Below are 20521 nucleotides of genomic sequence, written 5' to 3' on the forward strand. Positions count from 1 at the left end.
TTGTTTTGTTTTAGGTCATGGAAAGCAAAACATGCAAGTTTAATTTGTGCATTAGTTTTATTATGTTAAAATGTAATCAAATGTATTGTATCAATACTGTTTGGCATAACCTACATGGACATATACATCGTAGGAATACAGTATTACCATTAACAAAAACACACATTGATTGCAGTGTTAAGAATAAGTCCTCTCACCACACTTGGATGTCAGCTTCCACTCACGCAATGTGCCGCCTTGCCGACGCCTCCTCACCGACTAAAGGCATCGAATCTCCGCCGCCTCACAGGAGGCACGTATGAATAAATAAGAAGGAGGCAAGGCACACATCTACATTCATTTACCCCTGCCATCTTTTGGGATCCTTAATAAAAACACATAAGCATGTAAGTTTCTGTCGTGGTTGTTGGGTCTTTGTAGTGTGTGCATTTTCAAATGACATTTTGTTGAGTCGTCTTCTGCTGGTTACTTGGATACTGACTGTCACCGACACCTGAGTGCTGTGTGTGTGCATGTGTGTGTGCGTGTGTTTGTGCCTGCGTGCGTGCGTGCGTGCGAGAGACCATTTATGATTCAATGTTTAGATTTTGAAACTATATACCGTACATTAGTATGTAAAATCAGTTTATGTATTTTTATATATCTTATCTGTATGTCCGTTTAAGTGTCTGACCTTTGACGCAATAATTACAAAGCTGTACTACATGTGGCCTAATGTACAACTGAAACATTTAATGCTGTTTATTCACTTTAAATTGAGTGTTTCAAATTGACTGTACTATTAATGGCCGTGTTGCATATGATCCACTAAGACTGTGTGCGCAATAGATAACAAGAGCAAAAATTAGTGCAGACTGTCCTATTTAAATGAGGATTTTGCGTGAACTACACTTCTCAGTTGCCTCCACATTCATGTTATCATGCGCCTCCTACCTGTGGCGCTTTGCTTTTAAAAAAAATATCAAGTCGACATGTACTACTTTTTCTGGGAATTTTAAAAACAGTCCTGCAGTGTGATCATAATGGAACCATTAAACCGTTAAATCACCAAAAATTATTCCGGGGCGCGGCCACTGCTGCTGCTCACTGCTCCCCTCACCTCCCAGGGGGTGAACAAGGGGATGGGTCAAATGCAGAGGACAAATTTCACCACACCTAGTGTGTGTGTGACAATCATTGGTACTTTAACTTTAACTTTATTAACCCACTTTTTAACGTCCTAAAGGTGTCACTAATACGTTAGTGCACTGAAATGATACAGACGTTAAGAAAAAAAAGAAAAAAAAAATGCGTACTGCAAGAAGTTGTTTTCATTGCCAGCAAAGACCAAAACATATCAAATACATTTGTTGTCATCAGCCCCTTAAAGGGGAACTGCACTTTTTCGTTCCCAATCATTATAAAAGACATGATGACGGAAAAAAATGTTTTAATGCATTCTAAATAGTAAATCAATGCGATGAAAAGTCTGCTTATAATGGAGCCTATGGGAGCAGCTCTAGTCTGCCTATGAAGCCCCTAAAAAACATCCAAACACCTCCCTTAAGGTTTTATATAGATGTAAGTATATATGTAATGTAGTAACAGGCACATTTATAATATTTAATATTACTCACTGCAGACTTTATAAGAGCCAACAAACTTAACAAAACATCACTTACTGCAAAGGTCTGCTGTCATTAGGATGCCGACTGCTAGGATGTTCATATATTCACGTTTAGATGAAAAATGACTCATAATCCTCACAAAGAAAAGGAGGGTGGAACCAAGCGTCTTTTTGTGTCGCTCTTGCCATTCCCGGGTCTAAATTGGTTGTTTAAGTGTCCCAACTTGTCGGAAGAAGTCCTATCCATGTGAGAGGCATGATTTATGATCTAGAATAAAGTTTGAGGTGCAAGAAAACAGCTAATGAGTCGTTCATGTCAACATTGGCACACAAGCTTGTGATCCTGGCGCTGCTGTATATTGTTTGTGTGTGTTAGTGCTTATAACAACAATATCACTAATACTTGGTTAATAGTCAAGTCACGAAATGTAAATGGAGTATTGTTGGCGGTTTTTGGTTGGTTATTTATTGGGTTTTATGGGTGGAATAGAGGACCTCCCATTTGCTCCGCAGTAAGCGGACTTTTATTTGACTTGACTTGACTTGACTTTATTAATTCATGCTTGCAGTGGAGCCAGGGCCCCACTGAAAAAACAGCTGAACTTTACAATGAATATTTACGTTTGTTTACGAATTAGAATATGTCTATTGTTACAATATGTCTATTGTTACAATATGTCTATTGTTTTCAATTATTTCTGACCGCCCAAATATGTTGACCTAGGATGGAGGATTCTTTGTCCATCATATATCTTTGCAGCACAACCACCTCCTTTCTCACAGCCATTTGTGTGTAACTGCAAGTTTGCACATAGATTTCAAACGTGCAGTCTGTACAGCAGATATGGGCATCGACATCAAAAATACGATTTGCCTGAGTGGCTGGACAGCTAATGCTAAATATAGATGCAAAACAGCGACCACAGAACAGTCTTAGTATTAGTACTTAGTATTGAGAAATCCCATTGTGTGCACTGAATAATTATATTTGCACCTGTTCCGCCCAGTATTGTGGGTATTCAAATAATTAGAATATATTCTGCATCTACATCAGGGGTGTCAAACTCATTTTAGATCGGGGGCCACATGGAGAAAAATCTACTCCCAAGTGGGCTGGACTGGTGAAATCACGGCACGATAACTTAAAAATAAAGACAACTTCAGATTGTTTTCTTTGTTTAAAAATAGAACAAGCACATTCTTAAAATGTACAAATCATAATGTTGTTGGGGTTTTTTTTACACTTACATGTTGCAGTTAATAGTATTCTATCTTTGTCGTTATTTATACTTTCTGAATAAATGATCTGATAATGTTCATCAGTCAACTCATTGGTGTTCATTGTCAATCCATCAAGAAAATAATATCAAAATCAAAATACAGTATGTTATTTATGTAGTTTGCTCATTTTTCTCAACTGATGTACTAACATAATGTGGTTTATTTTGCACATATGTACCATCATCTACAAAGATACAAAGAATTGCTATGGTGACATCTAGTGGACACATTTACAACAGCAATTTCTTTCATTCAAAAATTTCGGCTCATTTTTATACTTTGCAAACTCATCCCGCGGGCGGGATAAAACCTGTTCGCGGGCCGTACCTTTGACACCCCTGGTCTACATGAAGACAGGCACGCTAAATGGATTGCGCTCTCTATTTTGCACAATCAAGAGACACAATCCTCTTTGCACGAGCTAAGTAGATCAGCTTTGCGTGCGCTATTAAGTTTGCACGTGTTTTAATACACGCAAATCTTTAGTACATCAAGCCCTGAGTTTGGACAGTGTCAATCTCCTAGCCCACTTCTAAGGGGTCGACCAATAGGACGCGGCCGCCGAAATACTCCCTGACAACGCCAGCTGACTCTTTATTGTCCTTTAAGGTGTCAGCCGGCGCTGCTTATTCGGTCCAGAGATGTGAAAGAAGGCATCTAGATGTTGCCGGAAAGAGACGTTTGAGGAAAACGCCTTCCCTTTCCATCAGCACGTACGCGCCAGATCCAAGACTACAACCGCTTGGGAGCAAACATGTGGGAGGAGAACTTTGATACGGAGCAGTAAGTCACCTTTCCAAAACACCTGTGAGTGTTGTGGCACTGAAGGAACAAAACAAACCTGTCTGATAAATTAGTGTTAGCTGCCTAGTTTACCCAGTATCGGTCAGTCGAGCCTAAGCTATTTTAGCGTCATTCTGACTGTAAATATCATTCTTGTGCCGTAAATATACAGTGTGTGTTTCCTTGTGCCCGCATGTCGACCAGTGACGTCGGCCAGAAGCTCGACTACTCGCCCGTACCGTGGCAAGAGTACTTCGATCAGATGGAGGACGTAAGCGTGGGCCAGGCCGACAGCCGAGACATCTTCAGGGTTTACAAAGCGGGACACGAGGGGCCCCTGCTCATTCTCCTGCATGGGGGAGGACATTCGGCCTTGTCCTGGGCAGTCTTCACTGTGAGCGCTCCCAACAAAGCTTACAAGTAGGGATGTCCGATAATCGCTTTTTTCCGATATCCGATATTGTCCAACTCTTTAATTACCGATACCGATTATCAACCGATACCGATATCAACCGATATATACAGTTGTGGAATTAACACATTATTATGCCTAATTTGGACAACCAGGTATGGTGAAGATAAGGTACCGTATTTTTCGGAGTATAAGTCGCACTGGAGTATAAGTCGCACTTGCCGAAAATGCATAATAAAAAAGGAAAAAAACATATATAAGTCGCACTGGAGCCCGGCCAAACTATGAAAAAAACTGCGACTTATAGTCCGAAAAATACGGTACTTTTAAAAAAAATTAATAAAATAAAATATGATAAAAAAATGTAAAACATTTTTTTGAATAAAAAAGAAAGTAAAACAATATAAAAACAGTTACATTGAAACTAATAATTAATGAAAATTAGTACAATTAACTGTTAAAGGTTAGTACTATTAGTGGACCAGCAGCACGCACAATCATGTGTGCTTATGGACTGTATCCCTTGCAGACTGTATTGATATATATTGATATATAATGTAGGAACCAGAATATTAATAACAGAAAGAAACAACCCTTTTGTGTGAATGAGTGTAAATGGGGGAGGGAGGTTTTTTTGGGTTGGTGCACTAATTGTAAGTGTATCTTGTGTTTTTTATGTTGATTTAATAAAAAAATTAAAACAAATTAAAATAAAAAATAACCGATACCGATAATAAAAAACCGATACCGATAATTTCCAATATTACATTTAAAGCATTTATCGGCCGATAATATCGGCAGGCCGATATTATCGGACATCTCTACTTACAAGTTAAGACATTAGGCTAAATCTCATGCTTTGCTTTCTTTTTGTGTGTTGCAGACCGCCATCGCCGCCAGAGTGTGCTGCCGGGTGCTTGCCATGGACCTCAGAGGTCACGGTGAGGGAACCCAACATCCCTTGTCTCATTTTAATAGCAATTACAAAATAGTTTTCATTGTGGATTTTGTGCTACATCCAGGTGATACTCTGGTCCGCCAATCAGATGACTTCTCCACTCAAACCATGTCCAGGTAACCATGTCTGGGATGACAACAACAACGAGGAGTCACAACTTCTCATGAAATAACGTTCCCCTCCCACCTGGATGCTTCTCCTCCATTTGCAGCGACATTGCCAACGTGGTCAGAGCATGCTACGGCGAGACTCCTCCTCCCATTGTCCTGATTGGCCACGGGGTCGGCGGGGCGATTGCAGTGCACACATCCGGCAATGAGTTGTTGCCAACCATTGTGGGACTGGTGGCCATCGATGTTGTCGAGGGTGAGGAGTTTTTTGTAGTTCTGATCAGTTTATACTTATTCATCACTCCGATATGGCGATTTCCCAAACGTGGATGGCAGGAAGTGCAATGGAGGCGCTTCACAGCATACAGAATTTCTTGAAAGGAAGACCCAAGTCCTTCAAGTCTATGGACCACGCCATCGAGTGGAGGTGAGCATCCATCGCCACAGTTTAGTATTGTTTAATACTTTTTTATAGCTGCATACAATATGAAAACTGCCCACGTTAGTGTCAAGAGCGGGCAAATCCGGAATCTGGAATCTGCTAGAGTGTCGATGGTTGGTCAAATCAAAAGGTAGGCTGGTGTTAATTGGTCAGTAGAGGTGCCTGACTTCTCCCCCGGTGCCTCCTCTTAATTGGTGCTTTGTGTTAGGTGTGAGGTGGAGGAAACTGACTCTCTGGAGCAGGCCAGCCCAGTTAGCGATGTGGTGGTCGAACGCAACGAGGAGTTCTACGACCAAAGCTATGATAAAGACAACGCCGGCACGGAGGTGAGCCTCAGCGAAGGCCAGGTACGAAAAACACACTCGGACATCAATGTGACACACATACCATTGTAAGCATCCTCACAGCCACCATTTGGCACTGGAAATGACGAGAGAATGTGCATGTTGTGGTGTGCCAGAGTGTCTACAGATGGCGCATAGACCTGTCGAAGTCGGAGAAATACTGGGACGGCTGGTTTCGGGGAACGTCCAACCTCTTTTTGTCCTGCAACCTGCCAAAGCTTCTCCTCCTGGCTGGTGAGCACATAATGATCTCTCAATGTTCCTTTCTACCAGCTTGCCTAAAGCTCATATGAAACTCTCATGTGTTGGCAGGAATCGACCGGCTTGACCGTGACCTGACCATAGGCCAGATCCAAGGTAAGCCATGCCCCCTCGTTCACATAGTAGCCAAGAATTCTAGGGAAAACAATGCTAGTTGGAATAGTTGCAAAGCTTTTTATACATTGTGTGCGCATCTTTGCTGAGGTCTCCATGGAGATAGCACCTGGTGCTGCCAGTCAGCGGTGAAGCTGAAAGTGACATCACGGCCGTGTGTGTGTGTGCACGCATGTGTGTCTGTGTGTGTGCGTGCGTGCGTGCGTGCGTGCGTGCGTGCGTGCGTGCGTGCGTGCGTGCGTGCGTGCGTGCGTGCGTGTGTGTGTGTGTGTGTGTGTGTTCTTATATTTCTACCCTTCTTGAGACATCAACAAGGAAAAGTACCTTCCATATGAGGACCGGTGAACAAGTTAGGACATAAATCATGGTCCCAAAACGTAAAACCATTGCATCTAATAGAGAATGTCTCATTTGCACCCCTGGTGGTGAAATCTATCAAAATTTTAGGGTGGTCCTAAAAAGGAGGGATTTTTCAAATTGACTGTGTCGGTTTTAAAAGGGCTCCCCCTCTGGCCAACATATGTAATAACAAGTGTGTGTAAGAAATTGAAATGCGCCCCCTTTGGCCAAAATTAACAAAATAAATATGTATATAGAGAAATACTGTAATAAGTTGTAGTAAATAATGAAGATTAAAAACCAATTACAAACGAAAAATTAAATAAAAAATTTACGAAAAGCAGTCTTTTTCTCACAATGTGTCGACTTTTTTCTTATAAAATCAGGAACTAATTCTCATATTCTTTCTGTTTCTGTAATAATGCAATATTTCTTGTAAAATTATTGCTTTTTTACTTAAAATTATTACTTGTTAATGCTAAATGGTGGCATTTGTCATATAGAATTCTGACTTTCAATACAATATTGCTAATGTTTTGGTTGTTCTTATAAAATAGTGACATTTTTGGAGTAAAATTATGACTTTTGTCATAATTTTGCCAAGTAAAATTCCGATTATTATTATAATATTGCCAAAAATTTAAGTTTTCTTATAAAATTGTGACTTTTGTCGATTAAAATTGCGACTCTTTTCATAAAATTGCCAAAATGTTAAGCTTTTCTTGTGAAATTGCGACTGTTATTGAGTAAAATTCCAACTGTTATCATAATATTGCCCAAATGTTCAGTTTCTCTTGTAAAATTTTGACTTGTGTTGAGTAAAATGATGACTTTTATTATAATACTGCCAAAATTCCAAGTTTTTCTTGTGAAATTCCAACTTATTTTTCACAACAAGCTTTTTTATATTTGCATAGTATGTATATATTATTAATGTTATAAATACACTTCTTTATATATCTAGAAAGGATGGTCCTAAAGAGGTTGGCATTTTCCTCAGGTCTCAAGAAGGTAACAAATGCAAGAATGTGTGTGTGTGTGTGTGTGTGTGTGTGTGTGTGTGTGTGTGTGTGTGTGTGTGTGTGTGTGTGTGTGTGTGTGTGTGTGTGTGTGTGTGTGTGTGTGTGTGTGTTCTTGTATTTCTACCCTTCTTGAGACATCAACAAGAAAAAGTACCTTCCATATGAGGACCGGTGAACAAGTAAGGACATAAATCATGGTCCCAAAACGGAAAACCATTGCATCTAATAGAGAATGTCTCATTTTAACCCCTGGTGGTGAAATCTTATCAAAATTTTAGGGTGGTCCTAAAAAGGAGGGATTTTTCAAATTGACTGTGTCGGTTTTAAAAGGGCTCCCCCTCTGGCCAACATATGAAATAACAAGTGTGTGTAAAAAATTAAAGTGCTCCCCCTCTGGCCATACATGTGTGTAAGAAATTGAAATGCACCCCCTTTGGCCAAAATGTATGAAATAAATATGTATGTAGAGACATACTGTAATAACTTGAAGTAAATAATGAAGATTAAAAACCGGTTACAAACAAAAAATAAAAAAATTATTAAAAGCAGTCTTTTTCTCGCAATGTGTCGACTTCTTTCTTATAAAATTATTGCAATATTTTCTCGTAAAATTATTACTTTTTTTTATATAAAATGTTTACTTTTTAATGCAAAATGGTGACATTTGTCATATAAAATTCTAACTTTTATCACAATATTGCCAGTTTTTTTGTTGTCCTTGTAAAATAGTGACAGTTTTTGAGTAAAATTATGACTTTTGTCATAATTTTGCCAAGTAAAATTCCGATTATTATTATAATATTGCCAACATTTTTAAAAAAATTTTATAAAATTGTGACTCTTTTCATAACATTGCCAAAATGTTAAGCTTTTCTTGTGAAATTGCGACTGTTATTGAGTAAAATTCCAACTTTTATCATAATATTGCACAAATGTTCAGTTTCTCTTGTAAAATTTTGACGTGCGTTGAGTAAAATGACGACTTTTTATTATAATACTGCCAAAATTCTAAGTTTTTCTTGTGAAATTGTGACATTTTTCTTGTGAAATTCCAACTTATTTTTCACAACAAGCTTTTTTATATATTTGCATAGTATGTATGTATTATTAATGTTGTAAATACACATCTTTATCTAGCTAGCAAGGGTGGCATTTTTCGGAGGTCCCAAGAAGGTAAGAAATACACACACACACACACACACACACACACATTTTCGTGTGCGTGCGCGTGTGCGCGTGTGTGCGTGTGCGTGTGTGTGTGTGTGTGTGTGTGTGTGTGTGTGTGTGTGTGTGTGTGTGTGTGTGTGTGTGTGTGTGTGTGTGTGTGATAAGATGACAATTACAGTATGTCTATCTGTCTGCAGGTAAATTCATGATGCAGGTGCTGCCCCCCTGTGGTCATGCAGTGCAAGAAGACAAACCAGATAAAGTAAGAACACATCATATTGGTTAGTGTTGTGTCTGGTCCAGTTACATCAAATTAAAGTGTGTGTTATTGTGTGCGTGTGTTTGAAGGTTGCTGACGCCGTGGCCTCCTTCCTGTTACGGCACAAGTTTGCAGAGCCCAGAAGAGAAATTAGGTAAAAGTGACAACTGCTTCTCATCATACTGTCATTTTGGTCTCACAAAAGTCATATTTATTATTTGTATTGCCTCTACAGCTCAAACTCTTTTACGGAATGAGGTCCACATGTAAGTTATCTTTTCTCATAGTAAAGATGTGATGTTCATATGAAACCACGTGTAGATTGTTATAGGGTCAGTGATCAGGTGAATGCATACCTGAGTTAGGGGACTTGACTCCCTGAAATGTTTAATTTAAAAATACACCCAGGTAGGGCTACCGGGTTTGGAGCCAATAAATGGCATTCATTTTAGCACAATGTTTGATAATAAGTGTTTGTTTATATTCTTACAATAAAATAGCATTTGTGTCAAAATATTGGGGTCTTTTTGGGGTAAATTAAAATGTATGTAAGCAAGTAATTTACTGTGATTAATCACAATTAATCCAAATTCAAAAGTGTGATTAATCTGATTAAAAACACCTTACAAGTAACTGTCCAGCCGCTGTGAAGAACAATTACTTGAGCTGCGTGATTCATTTATGTTTATACTTTTTTAAGATTAATCGCATGCGTTAACCCGTTTAACTATGACATTACTGTATATATTTATTAACATGATTAAATGTTTCACATACAGTACAGGCCAAAAGTTTGGACACACCTTCTCATTTCAATGCGTTTTCTTTATTTTCATGACTATTTACATTGTAGATTGTCACTGAAGGCATCAAAACTAGGACACCTGTGAAGTAAAAAAACATTTCAGACGACTACCTCTTGAAGCTCATCGAGAGAATGCCAAGAGTGTGCGAAAAAGAAATCAGAGCAAAAGGTGGCTATTTTGAAGAAACTAGAATATAAAACATGTTTTCAGTTATTTCACCTTTTTTTGTTAAATACATAACTCCACATGTGTTCATTCATAGTTTTGATGCCTTCAGTGACAATCTACAATGTAAATAGTCATGAACATAAAGAAAACGCATTGAATGAGAAGGTGTGTCCAAACTTTTGGCCTGTATAGTATGTTAATCTGATAAAATGTTTTAATGCAACCCATCTTCAGCAGAAAATGACTTAAAATCCCGGAAATGTCTCTGGCAACGCAATTCCGGCAGTTTGTCCAAGTAGCGTTACCATCCTGCTTATACGCAAATGGAGGTTAAACTGACTGCAGAACCAAACAAGTGAATATGGAAGATGTTACTCAGCATGTTGGCCCTCTTAATGGGACATTTGAATACCAAGAAAAACATGAGGGAACAGCGGACTGACATAGTGTTATGCACACCCCGTCGGAAGGAGTTTTCTTGTCTTTAAAGCACTTTTATCTTGAAATACAACCATAACACAAAATAAGTGACAGGTCAACATTAATGTGAACATGTAAACATTAATGTTTAAAAGCAAATTGCTTTTGTTCGTGATTAATCAAATTCAATCCACAGCAACCTTGTGATTAATCTGATTAGCTGAGTTGAGTTTGTGTTTATTTGGAACATGCATGCATACAACATGATACATCACAATTTCCAGTTTCTCTGTTCAACATGTTCAAAAAGGAGTAGGAAGAAGCAGAGCTTATTTAATCTTACCCCTTTTCCTTTACATAGTAGTTGCTAAAACTTGTGTTCACTTCCTGTTCTCAAATGTATTCACAATATACTCCATAAGTAGTAACATTAAAAATAAATACATAAATAACGAGTGAAGTAAGTTATATTTCATATGGTGAGATAAATAAGATTATCTAGAAAATTAATGGATAGACGAAATAAATTCAGAATGTTAATCATGGTTCTTCTTCTTTGTACTTTGTAAACATTTGAAGAGTTTCTTGAAGTGGATCATATTAGTACATTGTTTGATTTATTTGCTTAATCCATTCCATAATTTAATTCCACATACTGATATACTGACGGTCTTAAGTGTTGTACGTGCGTACAAATGTTTTAAATTACTTTTTTAGCGTACACATTAATATAGAGATATGTATAAACATATATTTATTCATACATACATATGTATAAAAGTATACATTCTCTTTCAGAATAGCAAAAAGAAGATCCTGATCTGATCCACATGCTTCAAACAACACAAACCTCCATTATTGCTCCATTTTTATGGCTGATGTATTGCTGTAGTTCTAAGCTTTTAACAATAAAATTGACAGTTAATGGCCAAGTCTGCCGTTTTTGTATTTTTCCGTGTGGTAAAATATGACTTTCATTTCTGTCACACTTGTTCCCTCCCTCATCCCCAACTGAATGAGAAATAATAAAAACAAGAACATCTTACAACACAACAGACAGGTTTAATTAAAACACCATTCACAAAAGCAGCCATGACAGTGCATCGTCATTATCACATACTATTACAGTGCTAAAATAAAATATATAGGGTACACCATTGACTCGCCACTGAGATGGTGAAGTGAAAGCTTGCAAGCATTTTTAGGAAGAACTTTAAATTTTGAAGGGAAGGTTTTACAACAGAAAAAAGCAAATGTAGCTCACAGCTCCCCATAAAACATAGTTAATTTGACCCAAGTATGTGAGGAAGAACATATTTATTTCCTCCAAGCGTAAAATTTAAAGTCTACATTTCACACAACCGATGGTGGTTATTTTATTTTTATTTTAGATGCAACTTCAGTCCAGGACATGTGAAATAATAAACATTTAAAAGAATTCAAACAAGACAGCCAGGCAACACATTTAGCGGGTCACATCTCCGTCCCAGAAATGATCAGCCAACCCTCTATCAACAAGGTCCGCTTCAAGCAGTTTAATATTTACAACAAGAACACGTCAGCACCGTACTGAGGACCAGCATGGCTGCACAGCGGGAGAAGGGACGGGGTCAGGCGGGGGTCAGTCAGTCTTGGTTGCTGAGTGTGAGCATTACAAAAATAAACATCTCTTCTGGTATCAAAATAGATGACAATCTTTATCCGTCTCAGCGGCAGCGCCACAACAGGCTTTCATATTTACACGCCGCCCCTCTGCCGTCTCTTTTTATGGCGTCACTGTGAATTTTGAGGAATAAATCTAAAAAGTATTTGCCAGACGGGACAAAATGTGATAAAGGATTAAAAAATTGATTGTCAAGAGACGGGACAAATGTAGGTTGTTTTAAAAAAAGGCAGCATGAGATTGTGGTACACTGCTTTATACCTCAGGCAGAATCTATGAGGTCCACATCTTTAGTTTCCTTGTTTCATTTCTTGACATCGCCAGCCTTTTTTTAATTTTTTGTTTTGGTGGGGGGAGGTCCTGATGACGACCGAGGACGGAGAACATCTGAAATTTAAACCAATCTACAACAATTGTACACACAGGCAGAAAAAAGGGGGAGCTGAAAAGTGAGTTGAATACTGTGAGCTGTAACACTGCCAAGTCAACCTAAAAGTTCAGCACATGACATCACCTGAAAGAGTGAACTTTGTCCACAAAAAAACTGGAGCTGGATTTTGGAGCACGACAGGAAGTGAGCAAAGGGTCTGTGTGGAAAGGCTCAGGTAATAGAACATTCCAGAGAACATTTTCCTGATCAAATGTTTCTTTTAAGATTCAGGAAGTCTAGTGTGAATCCAGACGAGGCAGGATTAGAGATTTCAGTGACTACAGATACTTTTATCAGACTGGAACATACTGAGAAGAAGAATAACAGATCCAAACTGGGCCAGTTCTTTGGGTGTGTTTAGGGCCATTACGGCCTAGACATCAGTTTTTGAATACCTCCAGTGCAGACTCCGGTGCTGGTTGGAACCAATCCAAACCGGAACCAGCTTCTGTTCATTCTGCGCTTCTTAGTTTGCTCGGTTTTGGATTTATTGGGGCTCCTTCAGGACTCGTTCCATGGGCGCCTCCTCATCTAAAAGACCAGTTTCCACAGCGATGACCAGCGAAGCCACAGAAGCGCTACTCGCAATCGGCTGGAGCTCACCTGCTGGAGGAATAAGGTGTCAAGACAAGAGATGTTCCAACCAGAGTTTTATGCTGCAGATACCGATCATCCATGAGTGAGTGAAAAAGACCAATACCTATCATATGTGTATTAACTGTGATATTTTTTCAATCCATTTACTGTTATTGACAATACTATCACAATATTTAAACCAGCTTCTTATCCTCTTTTATTACATACAAGTGTGTGAGCAAAACACAAAAGCAAACATTACTATCTACTACTCATTTAAATCCTTTGGTTTATGCACTGAAAGTCATCCTGTGTCTAGACAATTATTTATTGAGTTTGCAAACATTAACAAAAACTAAAAATAGCAACCTAATCATTCAAGTATTGATCATATACTGCAGGGGTCGGGAACCTTTTTGGCTGAGAGAGCCAAATATTTTAGAATGTATTTCCATGAGAGCCATATAATATTTTTTAACACTGAATACAACTAAATGCGTGCATTTTTTAAGTAAGACCAACATTTTATGATATGAGTATGATAAGTCTCTTATTCTTTTTTATTAACATTGTTATTCTGAAGCTTACCAATAATAATTAAAATACTTCATACCATTAATGCAACTTCTTGAAAAGGTGTGGTAGAAAACGGATGGATGGATTAAAATGCATGAGAATGTTTTATATTTTGAACTTTATTTTTAAGACTGATTACCAGCGGAATTATTCATTACTTATTGTGTTAAGCAATGTCCGTTAAGATTTATCTGAGAGCCACATGCAGTCATCGAAAGAGCCACATCTGGCTCCAGAGCCATTGGTTCCCTACCCCTGATATACTGATCTTTTTTTTGTCAATTAATGGATCAATCGGCCCTCCTCTTAGGTGGTGTGTGCTGACTGACAATGCTGACACACCTGCAGTTTTATCATGCTTTCTCTAGTCTAGACTTTTATTAATTTACTTGTTAATTTCCTGTTAATAACTGCTTACTTTCTGCTGTAACACGGTACCATCTCCACTTCTTAAACTTTACCAAGCACTTATTTCTCAGTGTTGTTCAAAAGCGAGCTTAGTTTATCTATCAACATGCCTGCTCCTGGCTTGCTCTCGGTGTGTAACATGTTAAGCCTCATCCTCCAGTGTCCTTAAGATACTGAGAGATTTGTTTTCTTGCCATAAAGGAGATGATGATTATTAGATTAGGGGAGCGGCTCCACACTGTGTATGGACACACATAATGAGCTGCTAGGGGGACTAAAAATAGTGTTTGCCAAAAGCTATGTATGGCGTTTGTGAACGACATTTTTACGGAATTGGCCAATACTGATCGACACACCCCGAGTCGAAACACTTGTAAACACAGGGAGCAGCTAGCAACACCGATGTTCACCTGTGTGCGTGTCGGTAGTGGCCGTCACAGGACTGTCCCTTAGGGTGTCGGGGTCCTGGTAGTCCTGCGGCAGTCCCACCCGTCGCACCCCAGGGTCCAACACCACAGAGGAGCCTCCCTCGCTTAGCGTGCCATCGCTGGACGCCCCAGAAACTACGGCCTCCAGGGCCAAGGCCCCAACTCCACCCATGCCGACACCCGCTACGCCGCCCAGAGCCAGGTCATAGTCCAACGTCAAGTCATCCAGACAGTCTGCATTCAGCTGTACACAAGACGAACACAGGTGCATTAATAAGAAGCAATTATATTCTCCTGCTGCCATACTCACAGCAATGCCGAGCGCCTTCAAGATGTTCATTTTGCACATGGGACACGTGCGATGGTCCAAGAGCCACGGGTCCACACAGGTCTTGTGGAACAAATGTCTTCAATGACGGAGACAAGTGGGGTCAGGCCCAACAACAGGAAGTGGCATACTCAGAGTGCACGGTGTCTACCTGCAGGGCAGGATGCGAACCACGTCGTTGGCCTTGTAACCTTCGATACACACGGCGCAGTTGTCAAAGTCCGCCTCGGTCTCTTGGTCGCCCTTCCTGATGGTGCGCACCTGCAGCTTGCTGATCGCCTTTTTGGCTGCGTCTCCAAGACGACGCTGGAGAAGACAGGAAGTTCTGATTATGACTGGCCTAAACCAGTGTTTTTCAACCACGGTGCCACGGCACACTAGTGTACCGTGAGATATTGTTTGGTGTGCTGTGGGAAATTATGCAATTTCACCTAATTGGTTGGAAAAATACTTTTTTGCAAACCAATAATTATAATCCGCAAACAATGTGCCGTTGTAGAGTGTCTGTGCTGTCTGGAGATCAGCAGAGTGACCATGTAATACTCTTCCGTACCAGTAGGTGGCAGCAGGTAGCTCATTGCTTTGTAAGCCTACTTTGAGACAAGAGAATTAATGATGGTTATGGTTTGAAGTCATATCGAACAATTGCGTCAGGTATTTGATGAGAACGACTTGATATTGTCAATATAGACTATTGAGTTTTGTTTTTAATATTTTCTGCTGGTGGTGTCTGTCATGAATTGGTTACTATGGTCACATGACAATACCGAAACCATTGTAAGGGGAACTTAAGGGCGGGGGACACAGGATATGATGACATGTGTTGTGTGTTGGACACCTGGAAGTGGATAAAGTAAGAGCGGGAATAAAAGGCAAAAAAAGACGATAAGCTTTCTTTTGGTGTGTTATTAAGCTTAGATTGCTAATAAGTGAACTAATAAGTGACAAGTTTGGCACACAACAATGGTATCGAGGATGGAATAGTGTCCCCCTGGATATTTTCAATGAAAAAAAATGTGCCTTGGCTCAAAAAAGGTTGAAAAACACTGGCCTAAACAACCCTTCACTGTTCTGTGTCTGTTTATTTTCTATTTGTCCTACCTGGTTGCGGTCCCGTGCATTTGCGTATCGAAACCTCTGGATGTAGTAGAAGACCAGCCAGGCCAGTGAGATGATCATCAGCACGATGAAGGAGATGGACACAAACACAACCGACGTCCTGCTCACGTATTTCTGCAGGTTCCTCGTTCCAATGGTGATCGTCATGGTGACTGTTACGTTACGCTCCAGCAGCGCGACTACCTCTCGACCTTTGAGCTCCGGGATCATGATAGCCACCACCTCACCTGTGCCTGAGGAGAGGAGAATGGTGAGGCCATGGAGGTGATAGGAGGTATTCGCCTCCACACTCATAAACATAGGCCTCAGATGTTTAAGTGTCTCGAGGTCTTGTTTGGTAGGGAGAGGTGCAGTACCTGCAGTAATTACCTGAATGCAAAGCTCTCAAATTACCAGCCAATATAAATGACCTATCCTCAAGCATTAGTAATGACCAAAAGGACAGGACAGGGTGACTGGGCTCACCCTTAAAGACAGGGTGAGGAGTCAGTTGGGTAGAGCTGCTTCAACGCCACATGGAGAGAAGCCGGTTGAGGTGGCTCGAGCATGTCCAACCAGCAAAAGGGGTTCTGGGTAGACCTGGGACACGTCGGAAGGACTTTTGTCTCACAGCTGGCCTAAGAACGTCAAGGTCTTCTACGTGGAACTGAAGGAATTGACTGGGGGATGGGCTTCCCAATATGCAGAAGAAAATGGATGAGTAGACTAGACCAGGGGTGTCAAACATACGGCCACGGGGGCCGAATCAGACCCGCGAACAGGTTTTATCCGGCCCGCGGGATGAGTTTGCGAAGTATAAAAATGAGCCGAAATTTTTGAATGAAAGAAACTGCTGTTCTAAATGTGTCCACTAGATGTCGCAATAGCAATTCTTTGTATCTTTGTAGATGATACTACATATGTAAAAAATAAAAATAAACTACATGATGTTAGTGCACCAGTCGAGGAAAATGATCAAACTACATAAATAACATGCTGTAATTTGATTTTGATATTATTTTTTTTATCTTGATAGGTTGAAATTTAACACTAATGAGTTGACTGATGAACATTATCACATAATTTATTCAGAAAGTATAAATAACGACAAATAAAGATAGCATACTATTAACCGCAACATGTAAGTGTAAAACAAAAACCAACAACATTATGATTTGTACATTTTCAGAATGTGCTCACAAAGAAAACAATTTGAAGTTGTCGTTATTTTTAAGTTATCGTGCCGTCATTTTACCAGTGCGGCCCGCTTGGGAGTAGATTTTTCTCCATGTGGCCCCCAATCTAAAATGAGTTTGACACTCCTGGACTAGACTATTATACAGAGCAGAGACCATCCATCCATCAGTTTTTTTTTTCTACCGCTTGTCCCGTTCGGCGTCGCGGGGGGTTTTGGAGCCCATCCCAGCTACATTTGGGCGGAAGGCGGTGTACACTCTGGACAAAACGCCACCTCATCGCACACTAGGGCCAATTTAGTGTTGCCAATCAACTTATCCCCAGGTGCATGTCTTTGGAGGTGGGAAGAAGCCGGAGTACCCGAAGGGAACCCACGCAGTCACGAGGAGAACATGCAAACTCCACACAGAAAGCCGAGCCCAGGATTGAACCCAGGACCTTCGTATTGTGAGGCAGCACGGTGGTACAGGTGTTAGTGCGTGTGCCTCAGAGCAGAGACCCTCAGCAGCAAATTCCTTTAAGACCACTCCTGTATGAACACCTGGATTCCACGCTCCCCATTCCACAACTTACTTTTAGGTACTACTAATGACAGCTTGACTTGTCATCACTTGCCAGGAATTCAAGTCCTAACTCGGAACCAAAAACCGTAACGCAATAATATTATTTTCATATTTAGGGGACGGCGTGGCGCAGTTGGGAGAGTGGCCGTGCCAGCAACCTGAGGGTTCCTGGTTCGATCCCCAGCTTCTACCATCCAAGTCACGTCTGTTGTGTCCTTCAGCAAGACACTTCACCCTTGCTCCTGATGGGTCGTGGTCTTGCATGGCAGCTCCCGCCATCAGTGTGTGAATGGGTGAATGTGGAAATAGTGTTGAAGTGTATTAATGAACTCATATTATGTTCTGGTGAATGCTCATATTCATCTTGGAGAAAGCAAACCTTCAAGTTTGAGTACACAGTGGTATTTCAGTTTGAGCACATGATAAGATAAGGCCCCTTAGTTTGATATTCGCAGGTGAATTGGATCACTTCTCGTAGGAAGGAGGCCCTAATTGGGACTTCGGAATGCAAAACCTGCTCAGTGGCCTTGTGGTTAGAGTGTCCGCCCTGAGATCAGTAGGTCGTGAGTTCAAACCCCCGGCCGAGTCATACCAAAGACTATAAAAATGGGACCCATTACCTCCTTGCTTGACACTCAGCATCAAGGCTTGGAATTGGGGGTTAAATTATGATTCCCAGGCGCGGCCACCGCTGCTGCTCACTGCTCCCCTCATCTCCCAGGGGGTGATCAAGGGTGATGGGTCAAATGCAGAGGATAATTTCACCACACCTAGTGTGTGTGTGTGTGACAATCATTGGTACTTTAACTTTAACAAAAGTAATAGCCATATCCTTGAGAGGAAACTACCCGTCTAGTTCAAACCCCAACCTTTAAGTTATGACTTAAAGCAGTTGTTTTCCAGACACTTATACACAAACATTTCCTTTTATGGTCAGGTGGAGATGTTAAGACTTAGCGCACACCCAGACAGACAAAGAAGGAATATATCAACTGATGGTTTGGCTTCTCCAAGACAGGAATCCTCCATTTTTGACTTAAGATTCCTCAGGGTACTGCAGACCTGTTTAAATGACGCTCGCTTGTAATACAGCAACTTTTGGTTGCAACTTTTGATCCAGCCACACTGCCGTGTCACCCTTCTGTTCGGACGAGGATGACAAGACCAGAAATACACTTCAGTGTCAAAGCGCTTGGAGTACCTTGAAGGGAGAAAAGCGCTATACAAGTATAACCCATTTACCATTTAGACTGTGTTAGTTTATTCGGTAACACATTAGTATGGGGAACACATATTCACCATTAATTAGTTGCTTATTAACATGCAAATTAGTAACATACTGGCTCTTAACTAGTCATTTTTAAGTACTTGTTAATGCCTTATTCTGCATGGCCTTATTATACAACCAGTAAGCCATTAACTAAGAGTCCTCCCTCAATAACCTCAGAATTATTGCTTATTAACCCTAACCCTTATATGTTCCCCTCGTGTCCAAATAACTCTAAATTAAGTATTTGTTACTTTAATAAGCAACTAATTAATGGTGAATATGTTCCCTATACTAAAGTGTTACCGTTTATTCTAATTAGACCAAGACTCTAAAGTGAGGGGGTTTACCTGGATGAGGCATAGTGATGGTGTCGTTGGCAATAGCCGAGCCCACATTAAAGATGACCACGGCCGAAGCGTTGTGCTCGGCGGCGTGCCGGATCTTGTCCTTGTAGGTGCAGTTGCCCCGCGCGATCAGAGCCACCCAGGCCCCGGCGTGGGCCGGCGCCGGAAACGGCGTGCTGGGGTCGCAGGCCTGGCGGTCGTGCGGGGCGGCGGGCAGGACCACCACCCCCTTGGCGTCGCGCTTGGGCGAGTGCTCCCCGTAGCGGCCGCACTCGGTCTTGTCGGTGCGGACCGCCTTGGTGGCGGGCTCCACGTAGGTTATGTTGACGAAGGCCGTGTACCATTCCTCCCGCTCGGCCACGGTGAAGTCGAGACACAGTAGGTGGACGAAGCAGAAGGACAGCAGCCACGTCGAGAGGGCCAAGCTGCGACAGGCCGCCACCACGGAGCACGGAGCCATGACTGGACTCAAACCTCCTGTTCCACCATGGCAACCAGTCGTCCTTTTTTATAGCAGCTCCCCCTTTTTTGCGCTTAGATATGCAAGGCGCCTTCAGCCGCTCCCCTGCAGCAGGCTATGTATCCCCAGTCGCTGGCTAGCCGTCTCATCTCCGGCGGGTTAAACACGAACACTGACAGGAAAGAAAAACACGACGAGCAGGCGAATTAGACTTCCCCCCCCCCCAAAAAAAAGAGCACCAGTCGGGAATGAAGAGCTTGACGGCGTCTGTTAGTTAATATTGTTAAATTGTAAACGCCATTTGAGCTGCTTTGTTTTGACTGGGCCTGGACGTTCCAGTATAAAGCGACAGCTCGTAAAGAACGCTATTTCCGGTTATGTACTTAAAGCGCAGACTGTCCGTCGAGTGACTACAACTAAAACCATCGATATTATAGCTACCAACTTGTGTTTGCTTATTTACCTTATATATATAATTATGCATTGAATGATATCAGTTTATCCCTTTAAATAGGCCTTCCAAACGGAAAAACGACCGAGGTATTCTTTTATTTTGAAATACACATCACGTGTACGTCCGGTCTGAGTTTGTCTTACTCAGTTCCGCGTCAAGTAGCTGTGTGGTGCAGCATTACCAAGCTGCACCACCAAGCGGCCTGGCATAAAAACAAAAATAATTTAACCTGGC

At 41.0% G+C, this 20521-nt stretch overlaps 3 protein-coding genes across 6 annotated transcripts in view; 1 reads left to right on the forward strand and 2 right to left on the reverse strand.

Moving 5' to 3' along the window:
- The window catches only part of gprin3a (GPRIN family member 3a), a 3208-nt gene extending 2925 nt beyond the window's left edge, over positions 1-283 (reverse strand). The window contains exon 1 of the mRNA XM_061960805.1: positions 198-283. The gene's annotated coding sequence lies outside the window, so the exon portion shown is untranslated. The remainder of the gene's footprint in view (positions 1-197) is intronic.
- Positions 1-11417, forward strand: part of LOC133606649 (protein phosphatase methylesterase 1-like) — a 27942-nt gene extending 16525 nt beyond the window's left edge. For all 3 annotated transcript variants that reach the window (XM_061960811.1, XM_061960809.2, XM_061960810.1), the window contains 14 exons: positions 3497-3670; positions 3875-4064; positions 4966-5023; positions 5105-5156; positions 5252-5406; positions 5487-5577; positions 5657-5722; positions 5801-5939; positions 6053-6170; positions 6249-6293; positions 9037-9101; positions 9188-9252; positions 9334-9364; positions 11291-11417. In XM_061960811.1, coding sequence (XP_061816795.1) covers positions 3642-3670; positions 3875-4064; positions 4966-5023; positions 5105-5156; positions 5252-5406; positions 5487-5577; positions 5657-5722; positions 5801-5939; positions 6053-6170; positions 6249-6293; positions 9037-9101; positions 9188-9252; positions 9334-9355 — 1095 coding nt within the window. In that variant the 5' untranslated portion in view covers positions 3497-3641 and the 3' untranslated portion in view covers positions 9356-9364; positions 11291-11417. The remainder of the gene's footprint in view (positions 1-3496; positions 3671-3874; positions 4065-4965; positions 5024-5104; positions 5157-5251; positions 5407-5486; positions 5578-5656; positions 5723-5800; positions 5940-6052; positions 6171-6248; positions 6294-9036; positions 9102-9187; positions 9253-9333; positions 9365-11290) is intronic.
- Positions 11418-11534: 117 nt separating this feature from the next.
- Positions 11535-20332, reverse strand: rnf150b (ring finger protein 150b). Of its 2 annotated transcripts, none has more exons than XM_061960807.2 (6): positions 19377-20332; positions 16003-16253; positions 15053-15207; positions 14884-14980; positions 14556-14817; positions 11535-13191 (listed from the first exon to the last, which is right to left on the reverse strand). In XM_061960807.2, the coding sequence occupies exons 1-6, from the start codon at positions 19831-19833 to the stop codon at positions 13073-13075; spliced, it is 1341 nt and encodes a 446-aa protein (XP_061816791.1). In that variant the 5' UTR covers positions 19834-20332; the 3' UTR covers positions 11535-13072. The 2 variants fall into 2 exon arrangements, with proteins under 2 accessions (XP_061816791.1, XP_061816792.1); XM_061960808.2 differs by having other exon boundaries at positions 11535-13188; positions 19377-20324.
- Between the last annotated feature and the right edge of the window lie 189 nt (positions 20333-20521).

Source organism: Nerophis lumbriciformis, linkage group LG05 (assembly GCF_033978685.3).
Source record: "Nerophis lumbriciformis linkage group LG05, RoL_Nlum_v2.1, whole genome shotgun sequence".
NCBI classification, from domain to species: domain Eukaryota; kingdom Metazoa; phylum Chordata; class Actinopteri; order Syngnathiformes; family Syngnathidae; genus Nerophis; species Nerophis lumbriciformis.